This window comes from Anser brachyrhynchus (genome assembly GCF_964034855.1).
Source record: "Anser brachyrhynchus genome assembly, chromosome: 1".
Lineage (NCBI taxonomy): Eukaryota > Metazoa > Chordata > Aves > Anseriformes > Anatidae > Anser > Anser brachyrhynchus.
In genome coordinates this window covers 154,230,932-154,253,249 of record NC_137694.1, presented here as the reverse complement: position 1 = coordinate 154,253,249, position 22,318 = coordinate 154,230,932, and the positions used below count along the sequence as shown (strand labels likewise).

Below are 22,318 nucleotides of genomic sequence, written 5' to 3'. Positions count from 1 at the left end.
AGTTGAAATACCTGACAGTTTTCTTATGACATGATGGCCAGTGATTAAAGCGGTGTCATCCTAACATTGTCCAAGTATTCAGGTGGCAGATGCAAATAAAATTGGGCAGGCTGCCAGCAAACCCTCATGACAAATCTGGTGACAAGCAGTAACAAGGGAATTGTTAAATTAACTTGCTGGCTGCTTCCTGTTACAGAGCTTAATTTTAGAAAATCTTTGTTGAGCAATTATTAGTTGTGGAGGAAATCTGTGAGATGATTAGAGTCAGGCTGACAGTAGTAAATTGTGTTCACAAATGTGGTATCCCAGCTAGCCCAATTAGCAAGGGTCCTTTTCTGGGGCAAGTAGCCAGTACAGAAGCAACAAAAGCCTGATTCATAGCTGCAGTGGCCATTCACAGACCTTCATAAAGTCGGTAGGAAGAGCATCTCACATCAGAAACCCAGGCTGTAGAGATCTCCGGGTGAACATCCAGGAGTCATGAAAATTATTGAAATAACATCAAAATATGGGTCTCAGTACTTAATGTTTTCCCTTTGCAAAACAGTACCAATGCATTTTTCATCTAACAGAGAGCTTTATAATATATGTATAACACTTTTGAGAATTTAAGTTTAAAGTTTTTCAGGTTCAAAGGGATGTTTTTATTATTATTCTGTTTGTAACATTTTATCTCTGCATCATCATTAAAAAAAAATTCTTGTTTCTTTTTGTACCTCAACATACAGGGTGAACAGTGAGCCTCAACAGCTGGGTGCAAATAGCAGTGGCATAATTACAATATTTGCAATTCTGCTGATGGCATTATTGAGAGAATGCCTATTAATTCTATGTAAATGTGGGTTTGAGAGTTTGAGGTGGCTTCTTAATGCAATGGTAGAATAATTGCTTCCTTCCACCAAAAAAAAAAAAAAAAAGTTGGGGGAATGATAAAGGAACAATGCAGCTACTTTAACACAGCTTTTTCCTCCTCATATAACACATTCTGATGTAGCACATTTCAATAATGGTAATTGCCCTTTATTCATTCTTTATTCATTCTGTTCTAGGCAATGGTGTTTGTAACTGTGGAAACTGCGAATGCTGGGAAGGATGGAATGGAAATGCTTGTGAAATCTGGCTGGGGACAGAATACCCTTAACAAAAGACACCAGAGACTTAGAGGTGTTTTTTTTTTTTTTTTTTTTTTTTTTTGGTCTGACTATTCTCTAGGCTGCTAGAACGTTTAATTTGGAAGTAATCATTGTGTGGGTGTGCATTCCCGCACATATACATGGGTGTAAATACTCTAGAACAGTAATGTGAGAGTCTGCTCCTTAAAGAAATGAATGAGAAAACTAATAATAATAATAATTTGGGAGCAGAACAGTCCAAGCTCTAAACGCTGAAATTATAAAAAAAACCTGGCCCTCTACAGTGTTTAGGTAACTTCAGTGGGGCTGAAATTACACCCCTAATGCCTATTTCTAAAGCAATCTTTGGGGAAAAGTGTGAGAAAGCCTTTTATTTTTACATTATCTATTTGGTTGTCAGCTCTCCATATCAGTATGCAACAGTATTGCAGTATAAGAGTAGCACTAGTTAAGTATTTGTCAAATACTTAATTTGATTAATTTTACACTGTTTATCAAATACTTTGTTTGACCCTTTTTCCTTTCTAACCATCCTGATTATTCCCCAGATCCAGAGGAAGCAGTAAAGAAGCTTATCAAAACATTTTTTTAGTCAAAGAATTGTATTTGTATAACTGATGTTCAGTTACATGACAACCACAGACTGAAAACCCAAAATGTTTGAAGAAACCCTTGTCTGCAAAAGAACTTCTTAGTTTCTGTTGAAGTGTCATAAGTTGGTTATCCATTCTACATACTACAATACTTTCAAATGCATAGCCTATAGAAGTATAAGGAATTAAACTAATAAAGAAATAAATATATGATTAGCTATTCCAAATATATAACCTGCAACTCACATGTACTTTTCTCATACTGTTTTATGAATGTATAGCTGCCTAGTCCTTTTGAAAGTAAAGCAAATGAAAATTTGTTATACTAATAACTTTTAGGATGACAATTCTGTATGTTATTAGAAATCACTGCTTGGAACAGATTGCACTGTCACATATGGTATTCATTGACTTTTACTGATTTCAAAGAAGTTGGGAGCCTGAAGGTCAACTGACTTGCAAAATCAGATGTGTCGTGCAGTAGTCTGGTCTCCACGAAAGATGCTTAAACAATGAAAACAAAGTAATTGAAGTTTTAATACAGTAAATACAAACAAAGCAGTGGTATGAACAAAAATTTTATTTTTATTTTCCAATGATGATATGCTCAGTGTGAAATTCACATTGAGTTATGAACGATGCACAACTATTGGGACTTCCCTAACTTATTTACATGAGTCTCTCTTTTTTTTTTTTTTTTTTTTAATACATGTAGGTTTGGCAGCCCTTTAATTCCTCAGAGCAAAAAAATACATACATTTTAGTTTCAAAAGTGTTTACATTTTGTGAAATCATGATTGAGCAAGAAATTGCTTAAATGTTTTGAAAATAACTTCTTTTTAATATCAAACTAACATTGTGGTTTAGGTGCCAAGGTCCTGATTTTTGAAGAGGTACATGACTCAGAAATAAGGGAACCATAATATCATTTGAAAAAGGTATTTCCATTATTTGTCTAGAAATCTGTTTTCTTTTAGAAAGGGCAATTTTGAAATAGGAAAATACAATGGTACAGAACATATAATAAAATGCAAAAAAAATTGAATGAATGTATTTAGTCACTTTCATTATTCCCCCTTCACATGTAGCTTTATCTTTCCCATTTTTGTTTCCTTAACCTGAATTCTTTCTTTCTAAAAGTGAAGCCTGTGAAACCTATGTTCTCAGGGAGGCATAGTAAAATCACCAAATGTCCATGCATAACTTATATGGGAGTTATGCACATAAATAATGAGACATTTATCCCAAAGCTGCTAATTGCTCTCTTTTTAGATAACCAAAATATCAGGCAGAGTTCTAAAATGTATTGATACAGTATTAAGAAACTTCAAAGTAAAATTCATCTTGAAATAATTATTTATCTTTTATACTTATAACTCTTAAACTGTGTATAGCTTAACAGGAATATTTTCTTAAATTCTAACATATATTCATTTTGTCAGCCCTGGTATCTGGGTAGCACAGATTGTTGAGTTTGTTTGTATTTATGAATACTGCTGACAATCCTCTTATAATCAGTGTTTTTTCACATACATTTTTCTGCTGAGTCAGAGAGCAAACAATGAAAAATACAAAGTTATATTTGATTTCCTTCCATTTGTATTTAGCATTGTAATAACAGAAGTATTCTGTGATGCTGTGATAATCAAAACTCTTTCTAGATTCATTGGATGCTTTTGACTTGTTTCCTGGTACGACAAACTCATTTATTTATACGTACCATAGACCAGCCTTGGAATTCCAGGTACTCATGTCCATAGAAAAAAAAAAAAAAAAGGATTCTTTAGAGGGTTACGATGTCCTATTTGATGTATTTTACTTTGTAGTTTGCGTTCATTTAAAATTTATATACCTAAACAGTGTAAGATTATTCTGTTTTCTTTTGTTTGTTGGTCGATTGTTTTTTTAAATCAAAGTCAACATTTTGGCTATTGAGTGGATTACATGGCCATAGAATTTCAAAAGTGTTATCTGCATTTTTTGTTAAGGTATATATGGAAAAACATTAGAATATTCTAAGACAACTATTGTCAGTGGCTAATTAAAATGTAAATTATCAAACCAAATGGTGCTATCACTATAAACCTTAAAATATTTTCTAAGACTGCTAAAATATAATGAATACATATTTTCCTTTCCACTTTTTATTCTGTTTCTTATTACGTTGCTTGAACATTCCTCCCACCCCCTTCATGCTGAGGTAACTGGTGATGGGACTCCCAGCAGTTCTGTTTTGTGGCTCATTTCCTCACTGGAAAAATGAGATCGGAAGAAATAAGATTATTATTCCGCATATGTGAAAATAATAGCTGTATTAATAAATCGTGATTTTTAACACCTCATTCCGTGTCACAGGAATTCCAGATACATAAACACTAATAGCGGGAAGAGGCACAAGGGACTGAAACATACCGGCTGATTCTTTGCATGTGGCGGATGTAAAAACTTGCTTCCAAGGCCAGTGGCAAAAGGTGTTTGTAGGTGGTGAAAACAAGTTGGATAAATGGGGAATTCATAATGGATAGATTGATAAAGCTTATAATCAATGATACTACAGCCTTGCTTTGTTCTGATAGAAAGAACACAATCCAGAAGTGTGAAGAACGGTTCTACAATAGACTTTCATGAGTATGCCTATTGTATATAACATCTGTAAAATCATCTATAAAACAGCTGTGGATTGATTTGCTTGTGTAAATTATTAACCTCCTCATGATCCTTTTTTCCCTGGCCATACACTCTAACAGAAACACATACAGGAACATTTAATCCTGTACCTGCTTTGACATTTCTGATGCACTGTCCTTGTTTCTTGACAGAACAACATCTTACTTTGTAGCTAAATGATACTGTGATGAAAAAAAATCTGAGTATTTTTGTCACTAGGTAATAGAACAAAGATTTTATTACATCTTTAAAAATAAATCATAGCATTTGCATTAGTCACACACAAAAAAAAACACACAAAACCTGTTATTATGCATTTTAAAATGCATTGCACAGTATATGAGTTTATCAAAAGGGGCATTTAAAAGAAAGATAACCTTCTTACTTTGTCTAATTTCACTTGCATTCCCATCTGAATGGAGCTGAATAATTTCTGATTTATACCAGTAAAGAGATGGATCAGCAAGACACGCTTTTAATGTGTGGACCAAACTTCCTCCTTTCACACCTCATCACCTACAGTGTTTTTAAACAAAGAGAAAAAGTTCAGAAAAGGCCAGAGTTCTTAAACGTTGTTTCAGGCATATACCACAGTCAAAGTGAATTGCTTTTTATTTATATTTGGGGGCAGTTTATTAAGGACCAACCTAACTCTACACATATTAAAGTTTATGAAAATGACATTATATTAAAAATATGATTTGAGAGTGGCTAAAAATCCTATCATATGAAGCAAAAGCTGTGTTATGTCAACTACAAAGAATTTAAAAGCTACAAACACTTTTCTATAGGCTCTATAATGTCTTTTAAGGATGCTTGTGTATTTATAAAATATTTGAAGTACAACAGAACAGTGCTTTGTTGAAGTGGTTCATATCTACTTAAAACTGGATTTGTAAAACTGTGCAGGTGTGACTGATTTTGCCAAATAAAACTGTAGTTGAAATGCAGATTAAAAAAATATAAAGAGATGCCTATGTGCAGCATTAACATTTATGTGCATTATGAAATGGTAAGATGAAGTTAGATTGCTGTGCAAACAGTCTCTGTGAGGTTAGATAAAACCCAAAAGAACAAAATACAAAGCAAGCATGCAAAAGCTGCAAATTCACAGACAGGTGGACATGTAAGTACAAAACACTCAATCTGTAAATACAAATTGATTCCATCAGGTTTACTATACAGTATGTTAGTAGTAACAGACAGTTGGAAACAGCTTTCACTTAACAGCAAAATTAATTTTGGAGGGAACAAAATGGTGAAGTCTCATCCTGGAGAACAGCAAGAGAGGTATTATATTAAGGAGCTAAAATTTTCTTTGGCATGGTGAAAGGGGAGAATCGAGTTTGCCAGCCTGTTTATATGAAGTTTCACCAAACTGTGGCCAGCACAATGATGTTTTGCACAGTCTACTTCTTACATAAACTTTCTTGACGTTTTTCGGTATGCCTTCATATAAATGTTTTATTCATCATGTTGAATCTGTGTATACAACAAATAATATTAAACACAAACTGTACAATGCAGACAAACTCTTTGCATGTATGTTTGTAAATTCAGTAATACAGACCAACAATTCTGTGATACAACCTACTACATGCAGTTCATCCTTGCCATCCTTCTCCCATGCGATGGATGAGATGAGACAAAATTAAATGGAGAAACCAAAGCACAAAGACACCTTTGCTAATGTTTAAACAGACTAGAAAAAATAAATAAAAATAGGACATCTATTAATTAGATTAAACACACATGAATTTAGACTGTAGAAACAAAAATAGAAATTAAAAATATTATGTGCATTTCCAGAATGTATTAACTGCTTACAAAAATTAAACCTGGCCTTAATTGTAGCCCCCCCCAAACTGGTTCTCAGATTATAATTACCTGGGATTGAAAGTTTAATGTTAAAAAGCATACTTATGTAGCATCAGGCTATGAATCAGAAGCTCCTTGCACAACTTAGCCAGTTCTCCAGTCCTGTCTCTCCCCAGGCTCTTACACTGGCAAGAGTCAAAAGACAGCTGGATTGGGACATGAACACATGTATTCCCTCCTCATGAGCTCTCAAAAAAATTAGGTGAGAGAGAGAAAGAGAATATAGCCTTCAGCTGTATTAGGTTACTCGAAATAATTGTGAATTGCTTCTCCTCAGAGACCCAGCAGGTAGGACAGCATCAAGGCTGCTGCCTCTCATGGGTCCTCCTGATGCAAAGCAAGCCGCCAACTCATCGTGTGAGTTGCTTTGGTTTTGTTCTGTTTCCTCAGGGATGGTGCACAAATCCCACTGGACTGGGTGGGATGAGAAAGGTGCACCGAGGTTTTTATCAAAGTGTTGTTTTCCCCCCCACACACACATTTAGTGCTAGCAGGCAAGGGCACAGTCTAAGTTAAAGATTTGTTGCATTTTTATCACAGTATTAAATTAGCTTTGTATTATTTTGTTTTCTTTGTATATGGTCAAGCATGGCTTCATGCTTGACTCATTCCCTCCCTGGAAAGACCCAACATCAAGTGTTCGCTTGTTGTTCTCATATTATATATATAAACAAGGAAGTCTGGCCTACCAAAAAAGAAATCAGAATTTAGCAGCTTTATAGTAGCTTCCTTGAACAGTGCACTAAAAGTTGCATATAAAAACAGAACACATTTGAAAACTAGCATGAAAAGTTCATTTAGACTGAATCAGTTATTCAGCTGAGCAGATAGGAAGTTTGAAATAGCCAGTGGTCTCTGTTAGGGACACTACAGCACAAAGACATGATAAAATAAACTGCAAGAAATACAATAGTGAAAAAGGAATCGATGATTTCCTTTTTTTTTTTTTTTTTTTTTTTTTTTGTCTTTAAATATCAAGATAACAGCAAGAGGCCAAGAGAGTGTTGTCACACAGTTTTCCAGACTGAGGTACAGTTTGGTCCTTGTTGCCCTTTCTGAGAAACAAATACCTTAGTAAGCATACAGAGATTATCCACATTCTTAGTTTCTGAAAGCACGTAACTTAAGTATGTAACACTTCAGTGGCATCTCTGTGGTACTGTTTAAATCTTTTTTCCCCCTAACATCGGTTTCATTGTTCAGAAGTGACAAACTCAAAATGATGATAGTGTTTCTCATAATATGATCCAAGGCTTCAATTTTGTAATGTTTTTGATTTCTTCTAGGTTCATGTAGGAGAAAGTACAGTAGACAGAGATCAAGGCAAGGCACCTTCAATCTAGCAATTTGGTGGGCATATTATCCTAGGAAGCTGGGTAGAGGTACGTACTGGAATATCAGTGAGATACATAGGACTGGACTTTGCATGCTTAGCTAAAAATAAAAATAAAGTTTAGTAATATGTCCAGTTTTAAAACTTTTTATTTTAAAACACCAGAAATATTAAACTATAATTTTTAACTACCCTTTGCATTGGTGCTGCAAAAAAGAACACAACAACATCCTTGCCCATGCTTTGCTAAGTAGGTGTGGAAATCAGCCAAAAATAACAATGGCATTAAGTTCTGTTCCTTAAAAACAGGAAAGGATTATATTTGAAATGGATTTAGGTAGCGCAATTCTGGTTAATCTTAACTTCTTTTGTTTATTGGTGGTGGTTGTTTTTCAAACAATGAAGATTTAGTAGATGAAAAATGAGCCTTAATTCAGGCCTACAAGGCCTACAAAATTCTTTGGACCCACTTTCCCAAAAACGAGTGGGTCTTGCTCGCTGGGCAAGGCAAATGTTACCATTACCAGTAAGCCTGTGATATGTATAAAACACACACACACAAAGAAACTATAGGGGGATGCCAAACACGCGTTTCAGAAAACTTCTTGTTGGTTGTGTTTGACACTCTTCCCTCCACTATAATGCCAACCTCAGAAGCACGGTATCTGTTACTAAAGAGTATTCACATTGATCAACATTGTAAGCCAGAGACAACGATCCTATTCTTTATAGATATAATTCGTAATAATAGATTTTTGAAGGCTTCCTGATTCCCTGATTGCTTTCAAAACTAAGCCACCGGCAACACTTAAGTTATAGAGAAACACAATCCCTGCAAAAGGTCACAGACAGTGGAGCGAGCAGCCTTATAAAAAAGGGAAGAAGAGAAATCCATAATAGCACAGGTTTACAGCATCTACCTAGAAATTACTTGATTATTTGTGTGCTACAAAATAGAACTTAAACACATGGATTTTGCTGAAACTGGACTCAAAAAGGGATTATGGGTAATTGTCAGCAGGCAAGGTATCAAGTGTACTTGTGAAGTATGTCATTCACATGAAGTGTCACAGTCACAGAAAAGATATTAAAAAGGCATTCCGATATCTGGTAGGGCATTCCATGGTCTGAGTTTAGCTGGTTCATCCAGGTGTCTTCTTGTTGTGGGGGGAGCTACATGTTGAGATTTATCCGCTTGCGACAACTCAGTTCAGAAACAGCAACACGCAAGTACTTGCTGCGAGCTGATCCACAGACACTGCAGAGGGGAAGTCCGGCAAGGATAAATTGCTCAACTGCACTCGGGACTCAGTCAGTCACAACACCTGTGAGGATCTGGCTATGTCGTCTTACTCTTGTTAACTGGTTTGCCGCCATTCATTATTGCAGATGCACTTGTGCTTTTACTTGGAGTTACCCCAGCCTTTGGCACTGTTTCTCCAATATCATGCAAAGATGGTTCTCGATACATGGCAACTGAGGGTAGGAAAGGAAAAAAAAAAAAGAGACATTCTTAAAGATGTATCTCATTTAAGAACATAACTCAAATAAGATTAATCATCTACAATAACTAATATTTTAATATACTCCACGTTTCTTTTGCATGCAAGGGAAACTATTTACTTTGTCAGAGGATTGTTTTACATGACTGTTATCTTTGCTTGACCCTCCACATTTCTCACTTCTGCCATGTCTGTGTTAAAAACCGCAGGAAATTGTATGTTTGCCTGTTAAAAGTAAACTATAGAAGCCTCAGAAATTAAAAACTACCATTCTCTACCATTCTGTCTATGCATGAGGCAGGCATAACAATGTACATATATTTTTATATACACACATATCTACAACCCTTAAATAAATATTCTATGAGTTTTTAGAAGTAAAGTGTTATGAGTTGTCTAGACTTAAATGTCCTTTTTCAGTCCTACATTGCAAGACTAGGCTTGGGTACAGTTGTGCTAAGTTATTTGTACATCTGGCTCCAAAGTCTGAGGACCTTGGCCATGATCTCTTGAGGTCTTCACTGAAGAAGTGTCCAGGTGTGTTCTGCAGAGTCCACATGAAGTTTGGGGGTTTTATTCCTTTCCAAAACCATATGCAGGATCCACTTATCTTCACTGAACAAAGTGTAGAAAACTCCAAATTAACTATTAACAGAATTCTTAGATGAATTAAAACTTTGCCTCTGGGCTTCAGTCCCTATCTAACCACTTCAAATCCTTTGAGGAAAATACATGTGTTCAATTACACAGTTCCAGCATTAAGCTGCCTTAATGATTAATGCTCTTGGATCATTCACTTTATTTTTCCATGTCAGTGAATCAGGTAATATTTCCACTTACACCTAAGTTCAGTAGTATTTATTTATAATATACCAGAGCAGTGTTAAAAGACATATCAAAGCAGTCAAAGGAATTAATCATCACACTATGATTTGGGGGCTGGATGTGTGCTGCTATAGAGAGCACAATCCCTTCATTCCTTGGCTAATTAGAGTAGGAGGCAGGAGCATCAAAGTATGGGCCTTAATCTTCGGTGGTGTGGGGTTTCATAATAAATATGAAATTTGATAACTAATCAAATACTTGTTCTAACATTTCCAGTGCCATAATCTAAATCCTTTTATGGCTTCTGAAAGTCTGAAATTAAATGTTTTCTCTAGAGTACATAAGTCTGGATATGATTGTCTTCAAGGCGAGCCCCCACAGCTGTGTTTAGGTCAGTTTTCTGGTTAATTAAAGAGCTTGATGAAGTAACACTGTGACCTACAAAAAATATTAAGTCAAATAATATGAGATGAAACTATAAAGTAAGGAATAACATAGAAGAGCTGTAATATTTAATAACTGTCGTGGGCAATGTAAAAAATAAATAAATATATATATATATATATTTCTATGCCTTGCCTGGGCTATTTTGGAAGCATCTGACCATCCAAACATTTACGAAAAAAATTGTTTCTTTCCTAATCCATAGGAATGGATGTTACTTTTAAAAATGCACTGGGATCTCCCCCTACAGTTCTTATAATTTACAGAGGTTGACTTATAAAATGTCAATAGAATAGAAAGCTTATGGAAATATATAAAACTTGCAAAACAAGGGAAACACAAAGGCATCAGCCTGAGTTCAAAGATGAATTTAAAACATAGGATTGTTCAGAGTTTCATCATAAAGAATCTAAAACATTTAACAAACTGATCCATTAATCAAAACTTTCAGTTAAAATGTTAAAAGAAAGAAATGAGACTGCTGACTAAAGCATTACTTGTGTGTGTTTTAAGATGTTAAGTAATGAAATAATTTTCAGAATGACTGAGGCTGTGTGTAGCAATGATCTCAGTGAAATTTGAAGTGCTGCCAGGACAGGACACGAATAAATAGGATTGATCATAAATTCTATTTCCAAGATATAAGTGAATGAGTTTTCCAAGGAATGTGTGACACCATTTTAGTGGGTAAGGTCAGTAAGACTTTTATCTGCTTCTACCTTTGTTTAATGGCCAACTTACACAAGTTATGTGCATTACATCGTCAACAAAAGTATTATGGTATGATTTATTTTATAAACAGACCTTTGTGTTTTGTATTAGAAGGTTTTTACCTTGAAATACTGACATTTCATCCATTCCCGTTATAACTCCCAACTATCCTACAACATCCAATAATTCATTCTGATTAATGAAAAGAGTATTATCTCACTGCAAGACTCTCAAGAATTTTTGCTGCTAGCAAGAGAATATTTTAAAGACAGCAAAAAGCACTTCCACAAAAGATTTCTTTTCTTGCAAAATCACCTCTTAATCCCTTGAAATAATGTTTTTCAACCTGTCCTTTCTAGCATCAATATGCCAAAGCACAAATCTGCTCCATGAATCTTGGCGACTGTCACTTGGAGCGACCCCTGTGTGTGGCACACGCATTCGCAAAAGATATTTTAGAAACCATTCCCTCTTCTTTTCTTGGGATTTATAGGAAGATCTGCCAGTGATGGACTGAACCTCACCTTCCAATGGCTTGGGTAGAAAATGAGCTGCTGGTTTTGTTTTCTTTACTCTATTTCCTTTCATGACCTGCCCCTCCTTGTTCAGCCCCAAGAACCAGGCCCTTCCGGACTCCTGTTGTCTGTAGAGCATGGACGAGTAGATTACATAATAATTTTCAAAAACAGACTCCTTGAATTTGCACTCTGGTGTAAAAAGTTCCTGTGGGAGGAAAAGTAAATGTTAAATGATATCTCTGAAGTGCTGTTTCTGTTTTGTTAACTCATGAACATCTCTTGATTAGTTTAATATAAGACTTATAAAAGGTTCTGTTTTAAGACCAGAAGATTTGTTTTCCTCTAGATGACCTCCAGGTGAAGTTATTTCACCTCTCATGGATGCCTCTCTTTCCCTGTTTGTGCAACAGGGATAGTATATTTTCAAATACAGAGGAAGCAGCACAAACATAAAAACACTATTTAAAATATAGGTATAGTTCTTTCTTGCTTTTCTGCAAGGATATCCTTGTTTTTCTTGATTAAGAAAGTCTGTGCTAAAATAACATTGATGAGAAAACAATTGTTCAGTTTTAGCATACTCAGCAGGTGTAATAAATGCAATAAAGTCCCTCTATGGTTTACAACAACTAATATTTAATGCTTAAAAATTGATGTTACCAACATATTATAAAATATATTATTTCCTAGAGTAGGCCTTGGGGCCTGTAACATTGCAGGACAACACTATTTTCATGTACAGATTTATGTACAAAGAAATGTAATTCCTATTGACATCCTCAGCATTCATCTCAATATTGTTAGTGTTTCCAAAAGTCACATTCAGTAACAGAGCAGTTGTTCTGAACTCTTTATTAAGATTAACCTATGCACTAACTTCTAGACCCAGTAGCCATATTCTTTTAAATTTAAATAAAAACAAGTAGTAAAACAATAGTAAAATAAAGAATGTAAACATATATTGGGACAGTTTACCAAGGTCCTTAGGGGGAAAAAAAAAAAAAAGACACAACAAAAGAAACAAAAAAAACCACACAAAACAGCAAGTTAATAAACAAATAAAATTACATATTTTAATGTACATTAAATTTAATTTACACTTTTTATCATGAGAAAATGGGATTCTGTGTGAATGTAGACTGATTTTCAGTCTTTGGTCATATCTGTTGAAGGTTGCGGACAATAATCCCATCATAAAAGGAGAAGGTGGAAGTAGGAAAGTGGAAGACGGTTTGCTAAGCCTCCAGAGCACAAAGTTCTTAGCCCTAAATCCTCCTTTTTTTTTTTTCTTCTTATTTTTATTTATTTATATTACTTTCAGTTATCTTTCTTAAGAAATAAAATTCTGGAAATATAATATATATTCTCTTCTCCACCACAGTATCTTTTCTTTCTTTCTCTACTTCTCTCTTTCTGCTACTGGCTCCTTGCAATACTCAGTTAAAGCTCAGCAGATGTTTTCAGGATCTGCAGCCCAACATCAGCTGCCTATATGTTTTAAGAATTTCACAGCTGTTTCTGTCTTAATGGTTTTCCTTTCTGGAAATCAAAGTGCCTAAAGATACACTTCCCCACATGGGAAAGCAGAGATGGAAGTACTCTTCTGTATTTGTACTAAATTTCACTTAGTGCACAAACAAGTTTTCTTCTAATGTTATGGGGTATACAGTATTTGTATTGTCATGGCTTAAGTTACCACCTGTAAGCAAAGCTGTCTTAAGTGATTAAGCTTTCTTAATTATGGAGTAACTTTTAGCTTCAAATAAAAAGAACTAGTGTATTTTCTCCAACAGCACACTAAAAGCAGTTACTGCAGCAGGCAAGAAAAAATCTGGGAACCTGCCCTGAAACAGGTCGCTTTGACTGTGTGAGCAAGTACACTTAGGGTCTATAGGTAACACCTAAAAATGAAAGATATATTCTCTGATGTGTGCAATGGCCATCTTTTTGCACTACCACTTCTTTACCACCTATGTGCACGGATGTATTTATGTACATATGCAGAAATGCAAATACAATCTGTACTAGAGGCACCAAAAACCCATGAGAGGAAATTTCTTAACAGCAGCTTCTCCTTTGCCACGTTTTTTTTTTTCTCCCCCTGTTCCAAGGCGGCTGCTGTTTTTGCTACTCTCCTTTCCCCTCTGCTGATTTCAAATCACAGTAGGGCTCAAGGAGACTCAAAACCAGAAGGCTGGGTGGCATGCTGGAGAGACTACCTGCTACACCCTAGCACAGGTATTTACATGCAAGTCATGTTCCTCAGCTGTTGAAACAGCAGATGCTAATCAGGAATTGCCTACACAGATCTCCTCATTACCTGCTTCGCTGCAGAAGCTACCCCCTGTGCTCCCCACTACATTTTATTTCCTTGTAAAAGCTCAATTACCATAAACACTACTTCTTAGCCAACAGTCACTTTTTGCTATAAACAAAAGCTATTTGTCCTTCTCTATTCCTCCTTACTGGTTGACTGCCTGTGAATAGTATTTATTTATTTATTTATTTATTTATTCCCCAAACAATATCCATTAGGACACTTAAAATTCTGTGAAAACCATATCCCACGTTTGAATTAAACCCAGCTCTTTGCTCAACTCCATTATTTGGCATGTACTGTAGTGTCTCTAGCACTGCACAGCATATGAGACTTCAGGTATTTTACTTTACAAAATAATAATAATAAAAAAGGATTGTATCAGTACAGTTACTTATATACTTATATACTCCTGGATTTAGGCTGATAGTGATAGACTGGACAAACTGGCATCACTACTATTCCATAGTTATGAAAATCAAAGTAATGGTCTGATGATTTTTTTTTTATTTGAAGGAAGAACCAAAGCTGAATGACAGTGTTCTGCCCCAAATTATTGCAGCTACTACTCCAGATGAACTGGTAGTACAGCAGTTTTGGACAGGGTTTGCATTCATCCAGTCTATTAGGATGCAGTTCTGCCTGGGATAAACTCTCAATCAAAAAGTCACTTAAATATACGCTAGATTAAAGCATGATGCTAATAGCTTCAGTGAAGTGGAAAGAGTGAAAATTAAGCACCTGATGATGACTATACTGAAACACAGCCACCAATTCCTCTGCAACTTTCAGAAGTGACTTCTGAAATGGGCTCCTCCCTTGGTTTGAATATTTCTGACTTCTAAAGCCTTGCCACAGACACCATCTCAGGTGGCTGAAAAAGCTGCTAGCACAAATATTTTCTCCAGTAAAGCAGCCCTGGCACCTAAAATGATGCTTTTTGCATGTTCCTAGGCCAAGTCTAGCTCTGCAGAGCTAAGCCTCAACCCAGTAGGAACTCTCAGAAAATGACTATCATGGGCTAACAGCACTCTCTTTAAAAAAAATAATAAAAAAAATCAACTACAGTCCACTTTATTTGAAGTCACTGTTAGAGGGAAAACAGTATGATGGCATTTTATAAGAAAAACTCAATGAGAGCACTCCCCTAGGCTACCTGCCTATCTGTATCCAGACAGAAGGAATCTAAATCTGTATCTGAGTGACATGAATCATTTAGATCTTCCCTGCAAGAATGACTTTTTGGGTTTTGATCACAGGACAATCTTTACATTTTGTATTACAAAATCAATGAATTGCAAAACCAGACATGACTTGCAAACAAGAACTTATGCTCAGGATTTCTTTTCCAAGGTCAGTACTCAGATTTAACCTGTAGGCTTACATAAAATGTGGTTTTCTTCTGTCAAAGCAACATTTGAAAAATAAAGTACATGCCAGCTGCCAATTTCCAAAACCCCAGGAGAGGGCTTTGGCTGTAAACTGCAATCAGTTACAGCTTCCTGGGTCCTATGGAAGTGAAGGATGTATTAAATTGCACCTTGCTGGGAAGAATTGTCACTTGAATATTTTTGCTAGCTTCCCATTAAGCTTTTGCTTGGTGTGAGTCTTATTTGGAGATATAATTCTCCTGGTAGCTGTAGAGCTCATAAGTATCATAACACATAGGTTGTGAGTTCCCCTCTTGGGATCAAAAAGTTCTGCCACTGAGGAGACCTTAGTTTTGGGGCTACCACCAGTGTTGCCAAAACTCCTCATTGTAGTATTACATCATGATAGCAGAGCCTTAGCTCACGGAGTCACGTGCTGACGTCAGAATCTGTTTTCATTTAAGAACAAAATACTTTTTTTTTTTTTTTAAAGCCACTTTATCCACCTCTCAAACTTAGGAATGCTGGAAAAAAAGGAGCTCAGGTTACCCATGCTGTTGAAAAACAGGGATTGCTGAGGCTATTCAGATGACCAGTGAGATGAATTCCCTGCCAAGTAATGTTTATGTCTGTCAATTGGAGGGTACAGTTTGATGAGATGTAGCTAGACCTCCATGCTAATCAAGAAGATGCCACTCTAGCAAAGGGCATCAAAATCAAAGTACAGAAAGCTTTACTGTCCCCAGAATTGTTGAGTAAATAAAAATATTTGAATGAGTTATCAGTGTAACTTCCACTTGCCAGTCTTTGACTATTTCATCTGTTCAATTTAGCTAGCTTTAATACTGCAATAGTCATTTGTAGCGACTGTTTTTCACTTAAAAAAAACAAACAACCATATAGTTTTCTGTTACAGCACTCAGAAAGAAGAAATAATTATGCAGCTCTGAATAAGACACCTGTGTTGTGAACCATGGAATTGCAAAGTAGAAGCATGAGCTAGCCATATAACTTCTAGATATTGTTTAAAAATTATATGAACTCCTCCTGCAATTTTAAACTATATCTGTATTCAGTAAGTCAACCAGTAATGAACTGGCAGGACTGTCCAAAATATAGCCTTTCACTGCACACCATGAGGGATAACATAAGGCCATGGCTCTACCACAGTTGTCGAAAGGCATGAAAGAAGACCCATGGACAGGGCCTGCTACAAAAGTTGCCTGCCATCTGCTCCTGAACCTTCAAACCTCTTTAGATTTGTTCTGTATATTGAAATATAGGAAATGAGGGTATCATTCTAGTTACAGCTCACAGAAGTGATATACCTAGCAGTCAGGCTCTTGAACTGTAGCCAGCAGCACATAAGGAGGCAGTGGATTCCCCGGGAGATGGGCACAATGGGACCCGCTCATCCCACCAGGCAGCAAATGCGCAGCTGCAGGTTGAACGAGTTACTCCATGGTGCTAAGCAGAAAACACACCAGTAAGACAAACTCAAAGAGACTGCCAGGTGAGGAACAGCCAGTCTAATCAAGCACAGTAGAAAGACCTGATTACCGATCCGTTTCAGAACTCAATACCAGTTTTAATCCTGTTTTAATTGTATTTATTATTTGCACTTTGAAGTCCAGGTGATGAAACAGGGCATCGATGCTTTAGAAGTACAGACCAAGCGGAGTCTGCCTGATGCAAACACCTTACCATTGAAATACAGAGTGATAGAAGGTATAAAGAAACAAAACACCCCAGCAATGATCTCAGCATGCTAGTAGCTGGTTATCAAACATTTTTGTTAGGAATGATGACAAATGAGTTCTAAAGAGAGGCTGGAGAAAAGACAACACTAGTTCTGCAGATGCTTATGGGAAACTTCTGCAAGGTGAGAAAAACAGCACAGAGTAAGCACAAAGGTATTTTCGGGGTGTTAGAGGCTAGCAACACAGGAACCAAAAGGAGGAAGCGACATTTTGATAGTGGATAATAAGGTTGGAAATGACTCATGAAGAAGGGCCTTAAAATTAAAGAGAAGCGGTCTGTGTTTAATGAGGAGAAGGCACTCAACAGAGAAGAGAAATACAGTTAAAATAATGAAGCTGGAAAATGAACTTTGTGGCAGGCTTCCGAACTGAAACAGCGGGGGTGGTACTGCATTTGTCAGTGCAGGAGGGGAGGACACTGGAGTAATTGAGGTGTGGAACGATGAGATCCCAGACAGCAGTTGCTGTGTTGTAGAAGGGTAAAAGGCACTGTCATGCAACAAAACTTGGGAGATATGGAGGCTTCACCTGCTTAGGAGAACTGAAAAATACCTAAATAGACATTTATCTGACTTGCTGCACACTGAATTAGATTAGTTACGCTGTTGTCTTGCAGAATGCTTATTTGACAAATGTTTATATAAAAGAATAAAAGATCTACTCAAGACTTCCCATCCATAGCACCATTTTTTTCCAATTCTTAAGCTGGCCAAAATGTTACAGTTCAAAATCATCTTGTCCAAGAGTTCCTCTCCAATTGGCAGAAAACCCAACAACATATGGTTAGACACTGTCTTGATAAAAGAGAAATTGATAAAGCTTTCCCTGTACATTCAGAAGACATGTTGCTGATCTGTACCTAAAATCCCCTAATATAGATTTCATTTTTAAACATAGTAACAAGAACAAGAAAAGTCGGCAGAATTTTCTATATGCAAACTGGCTGAGTAAGATACCAAGGAAGAGGAAGACTGCAGGAGACTAGCTGCCATACTATGAACTTTGCAGCAACATTGCTAACAAAGTTTCAAAATAAAAAGCAGTAATAGCTAAACCTGCCAATCCTACAGGCACCCCATGAAAGCAGCAAATGCTCAGAAGTCTGTGACACATATTTCATGCTCTTAAGACAGAAATTTTTCTTAATATACTCTTAACAGTCAGAGAACACCAACATTGTCTTTTCAGAGCTAGTGTTATTTATTTTCTTCAGAAGATTCCTAATAGAATTCCTAAATAAATAAGTAAACAAACACAGGACTTGATATCATGCAGAAAAGAATCAGAAATGATCCTGCTGGTTAAAGAATCATTGAGAGTGCAGTCAAGATGCCAGCATGTAAAGCCAAAACTTTTGGCTATAATTCTTGTCTCTCATCTTGGACCTTCTCAAAGACATGATGATGTGAATACCACTGCTTGTACAAAAAAAAAAAAAAAAAAGACATTCATGTGAAGGAAAGAAGGGATTGTGCATAAAAATTATGGAAAAACAGCTCCCACTTCTTATAAAATATTTTCAGGTTAAGAACTGATAAAAAAACAACAATAAAAACCAACTTCTGACTAAATTTAGGCAAAAGGAAATGTGAATCAGTGCTCTTGCAAATATTAGCACTTACCTGGCATTCTAATTAGCAGCGATATGACTGGTATTATTAATAATGTAGCAATTCTGTTATTCATGTACATTCATGAGATTCACAGTAAGGTCAAGAATAAAAGGCACATAGCATACACAAACTAGCAAAAAAAATATCTTGGACAGGTTTCTGTGTGTTTAAGATGGTGTGTTTAAGACGATTGATTGCAACCTGAATTTAGCTTCATTTTCTGTCCAGATTGAAACAGAACATAAAGCAGTTTGGATTACAAAAACTTCATTGTTTCATAAAAAAAGAAGTTGCTTTGCTTGCAACCAGCAGTGATGGTAGTATTAGAATATAATTGATCACAGGCAATAACGTCTTGTATGGAAGGTGGTACGCATACTCATCTCTTCCATAAACTTACTATTTGCAAGGCTAAACATCAGATAAAAGCGTATTTTAAATAATAACTTCAAGAGTGATCCCAAATTACTACTTACAGAGGCTTGTACAACTCTTCTCTCTCTCTCCCCATCCACACACAATATTATATCACAACCGGTGCTGAGATATTTATGTGCTTTTGATTGATACCTACACTTCAGAGTCATCAACTCAGCAGGACATGGATGGAATAGAACAAAATTCCCTTGATGCAAGTATTTCTGATATATGTTATTTAATGTTGTACAGTTTGACTGCGAAAGAGAACTAATGTTTTTGAAATGAAGCCCATAATGCAGAGCTGAATCATGACTCTCACATTAGAGTAAGTGAATCAAGGTTGTTTAAATTCAAAGATATGCAAAAGGAGGTTTGGAGGAAGAGGCCTGGAAAAGGTACCTAATGTTTACAACTGTGTTTTTAGCATTTACATGCCAAAACTAGAATACATCAAGAGAACTGATAAAAAAATGTTGCCTCACCTGAAAATTAAAAATTAAATTTAGAAATATTAGTGATAAACTAGATTTTTAAATATGGGTTTAGAATGGGCTGCAGCGCACCCACAACCATCACACATTGTAGCATGTGGTCAAGTGTAACATCCTCCTTAATCTCCACAGACATATAATGGGGGGTGACATTATTTTTTTGCTTCAGTCCCACTCTGAAATTCCACAGAAATTTATAGTTTCTGGCTTGAGTGCATCCTCGGCTTTAAAGGAAATGCAGCCAGAATCCTTGTAGCAGTGAAATGATATATTCTTTCTTTCCCCCAGAGCATAATCTCTTCCCCACCTAATCCTCAGCACCTAGTTTTCCTTAAAATTTAAATTTGCAGTAAAAATCTGCTTTAAGGTTTCAGATTAAACACCAGCTATAACTCTTTGATGTATCAACACAGAAAGACATCTTTTATCTCCTGTACACACCTGTGATTAACGAAATCCAGTATCAGTAAGACAGGTACACACCCCAAGGCATGACTAGAAGAAATTGTGTGCATTGTAGGGAATACTTTCTTCTGCTACTGTTATGGGATGTTCCAGAGAAGAAAATGAGTAAACCAGCCTATCTTTCCCAGTCACTTCCACTCAGAACAGCCACGATTCATCAGCATGTAGACAGCACCAGGTTCTCAGCCGGAAAAGGCCAGTGCCAAGGGAAAAATGGGAAAGCACTAAATTAAGACACTGAAAAGAAGGACTTAGCAAAAGAGCTGTAGAAACAAGCCACAGTGGGTGAGGGAAGAAATTCTCATCCATTGCCAATCAATCCACTGTTCAATCCACAGGTAAATAATGTAGGAGTAGCACAGACTGCTCTCAGATTTAGACTGAACCTTTCCAAGTGACAGTGGAATTTTTTGACACAATTTTATCCAGACATTTACAGTTATCACTGTAGACAATCTTCTGTATTCAAAATACCTCAAATAATATAAATCATTATGAAAACATGCAAAATAGTTATTGAAATGACCAAGTACCAAAAAAACCCCAGAGGATAATTGTTTCTTACCAGTTATCATAAATGAAATTCTGCTCCTCTGCAATACACCGTAATGTTGCATAAAGAAAACTGATTCCAGTTTTTGTCACTGTGTGACTGGTATATTAGCATTAATTAGCTACTATTATGCAATGTCAAATGGGGCAGTATATTTTCATAGACACACTGTTGTTATATAGTATTTGCAGACCTCGTTGAGTACAATAGTATGATATCTCCGTAACTATCTACAAATGCAAAAGTAAACATGAATAGATGGGAAAATTCTGAGGTATTCTGTAAGGTATACTTTAGACTCTTTCAGTTCTACATGTTCCTTCCAAAAGATGTGTGAATTTATGAAATTTTTAAATGGGTGTCATTTACAAGCTGAGGAGCTAGAAAAAGTCACAAGAACACTCCGGTTATAAGAAGTGGCCTACTTTAGTGTACTTTTTTCAATTTCTTTTTTTTTTTTCCTTACAGTTGTGAGCTTGTTTTTCTGCCTGCAGTCTTCTTTCTATGATCTCTCAGTGCATGAATTAAACCACTTAAAGAATCAACTATTATAAAAGATAGGGACTGGAATGAATACAAGCCTATTAACTTAGGTCAATCATTTGAACTTGTTGATATCTCTTTGTCAGCCTTTTGCTCTTTTATGCTGGATGTCCATAAGGATAATGTGAGAAACAAGACCAGTGAAACCTCAATCTGAGTTGCAAAACCATTCCGTAAGAAATATATTCAATTCTCCAAGAAAATGCGTTAGCTAAGTCTTCTTTCAGTTTCATGACTCAAACCAGCTACAGCTGACCACTGAAGGCAGGCAGGCAAAGGGAACAGAGACCATTTTGTCAGGTGTTTGTTACTTAACTCTTGTTATGTAGAAAATATGTATTTTAAGAGAAAAACTGTTATTTGCTTCTTTCACTGTGCCATGTCTGTCAAGAAAAAGTAACATAGGAGAAAAGTTGCCCATCTTTAAATTATTTTACATATAAAACCCCTAATTTTCTTGCTAATATGTTGCAATCCAAGTTGCTAAAAATATTTATATGTATGTCTCTCATGCAAATAGTAATTTCAAAAAAAAAACTTACGTGTTTTCACTTCATATGCTTCATTCAGAAATCTAAAAATATTTTCCTGCTATTATTTAATTCTCATAGCATCTACAAAACTGTTACTTCAAGGATCCATTTTTAGGAGAACCTTAAAGTACAGAGATTCAGACCCAAACTTTCAAAAGATGCACAGTGAATCAATACCAAAGACAATATAAAATCCATTCTGTCTCCTGTTTTAACTAAACAAATAATGGGAAATAAAATGTCAGCCACTAAAAGATATTTCTGGAATGGCATCACACTGTTAACCACTCAGAAGTGGGAAAATAAACAAGTTAGACAGCTTTGTGTATATCATTACATGTTAAAAAAGAAGAAATGCAATGTATCTCATTAAATAGGAGATGATTATATGCAACTTGTAACATACACTCAGCAGTGATGCTTGTTTTTTTTATGGATGGGTAACAGCAGGATGATTACAGATACATCCTGATGCTCAGATAAAATTCCTCTTTTAGCAACAAGACTATGAAGGTTGATTATGAACAATGTGAATATATAGATGTCTGGCAAAAATCATAAAAGGATGAAATTCAGAGTGCTAGCAAAGGATTAGGGCTTTTTATTTGCTTCAGTGTTGCAACATGTATTGCAAATTTAAAAAAAAAAA

General features: G+C 35.9%; 2 protein-coding genes across 14 annotated transcripts in view; one reads left to right on the top strand and one right to left on the bottom strand.

Moving 5' to 3' along the window:
* The window catches only part of ITGBL1 (integrin subunit beta like 1), a 149,002-nt gene extending 144,937 nt beyond the window's left edge, over positions 1–4,065 (top strand). Inside the window, exons 11-12 of the mRNA XM_080575930.1 lie at positions 1,050–1,164; positions 1,682–4,065. Of these exons, the coding sequence (XP_080432056.1) occupies positions 1,050–1,141 (92 nt within the window). The 3' untranslated portion in view covers positions 1,142–1,164; positions 1,682–4,065. The remainder of the gene's footprint in view (positions 1–1,049; positions 1,165–1,681) is intronic.
* FGF14 (fibroblast growth factor 14) overlaps positions 2,291–22,318 on the bottom strand; it is a 415,553-nt gene continuing 395,525 nt past the window's right edge. For all 13 annotated transcript variants that reach the window (XM_080575954.1, XM_080575955.1, XM_080575956.1 and 10 more), the window contains 2 exons: positions 11,611–11,809; positions 2,291–9,080 (listed from right to left, as the gene is read on the bottom strand). In XM_080575954.1, coding sequence (XP_080432080.1) covers positions 8,944–9,080; positions 11,611–11,809 — 336 coding nt within the window. In that variant the 3' untranslated portion in view covers positions 2,291–8,943. The remainder of the gene's footprint in view (positions 9,081–11,610; positions 11,810–22,318) is intronic.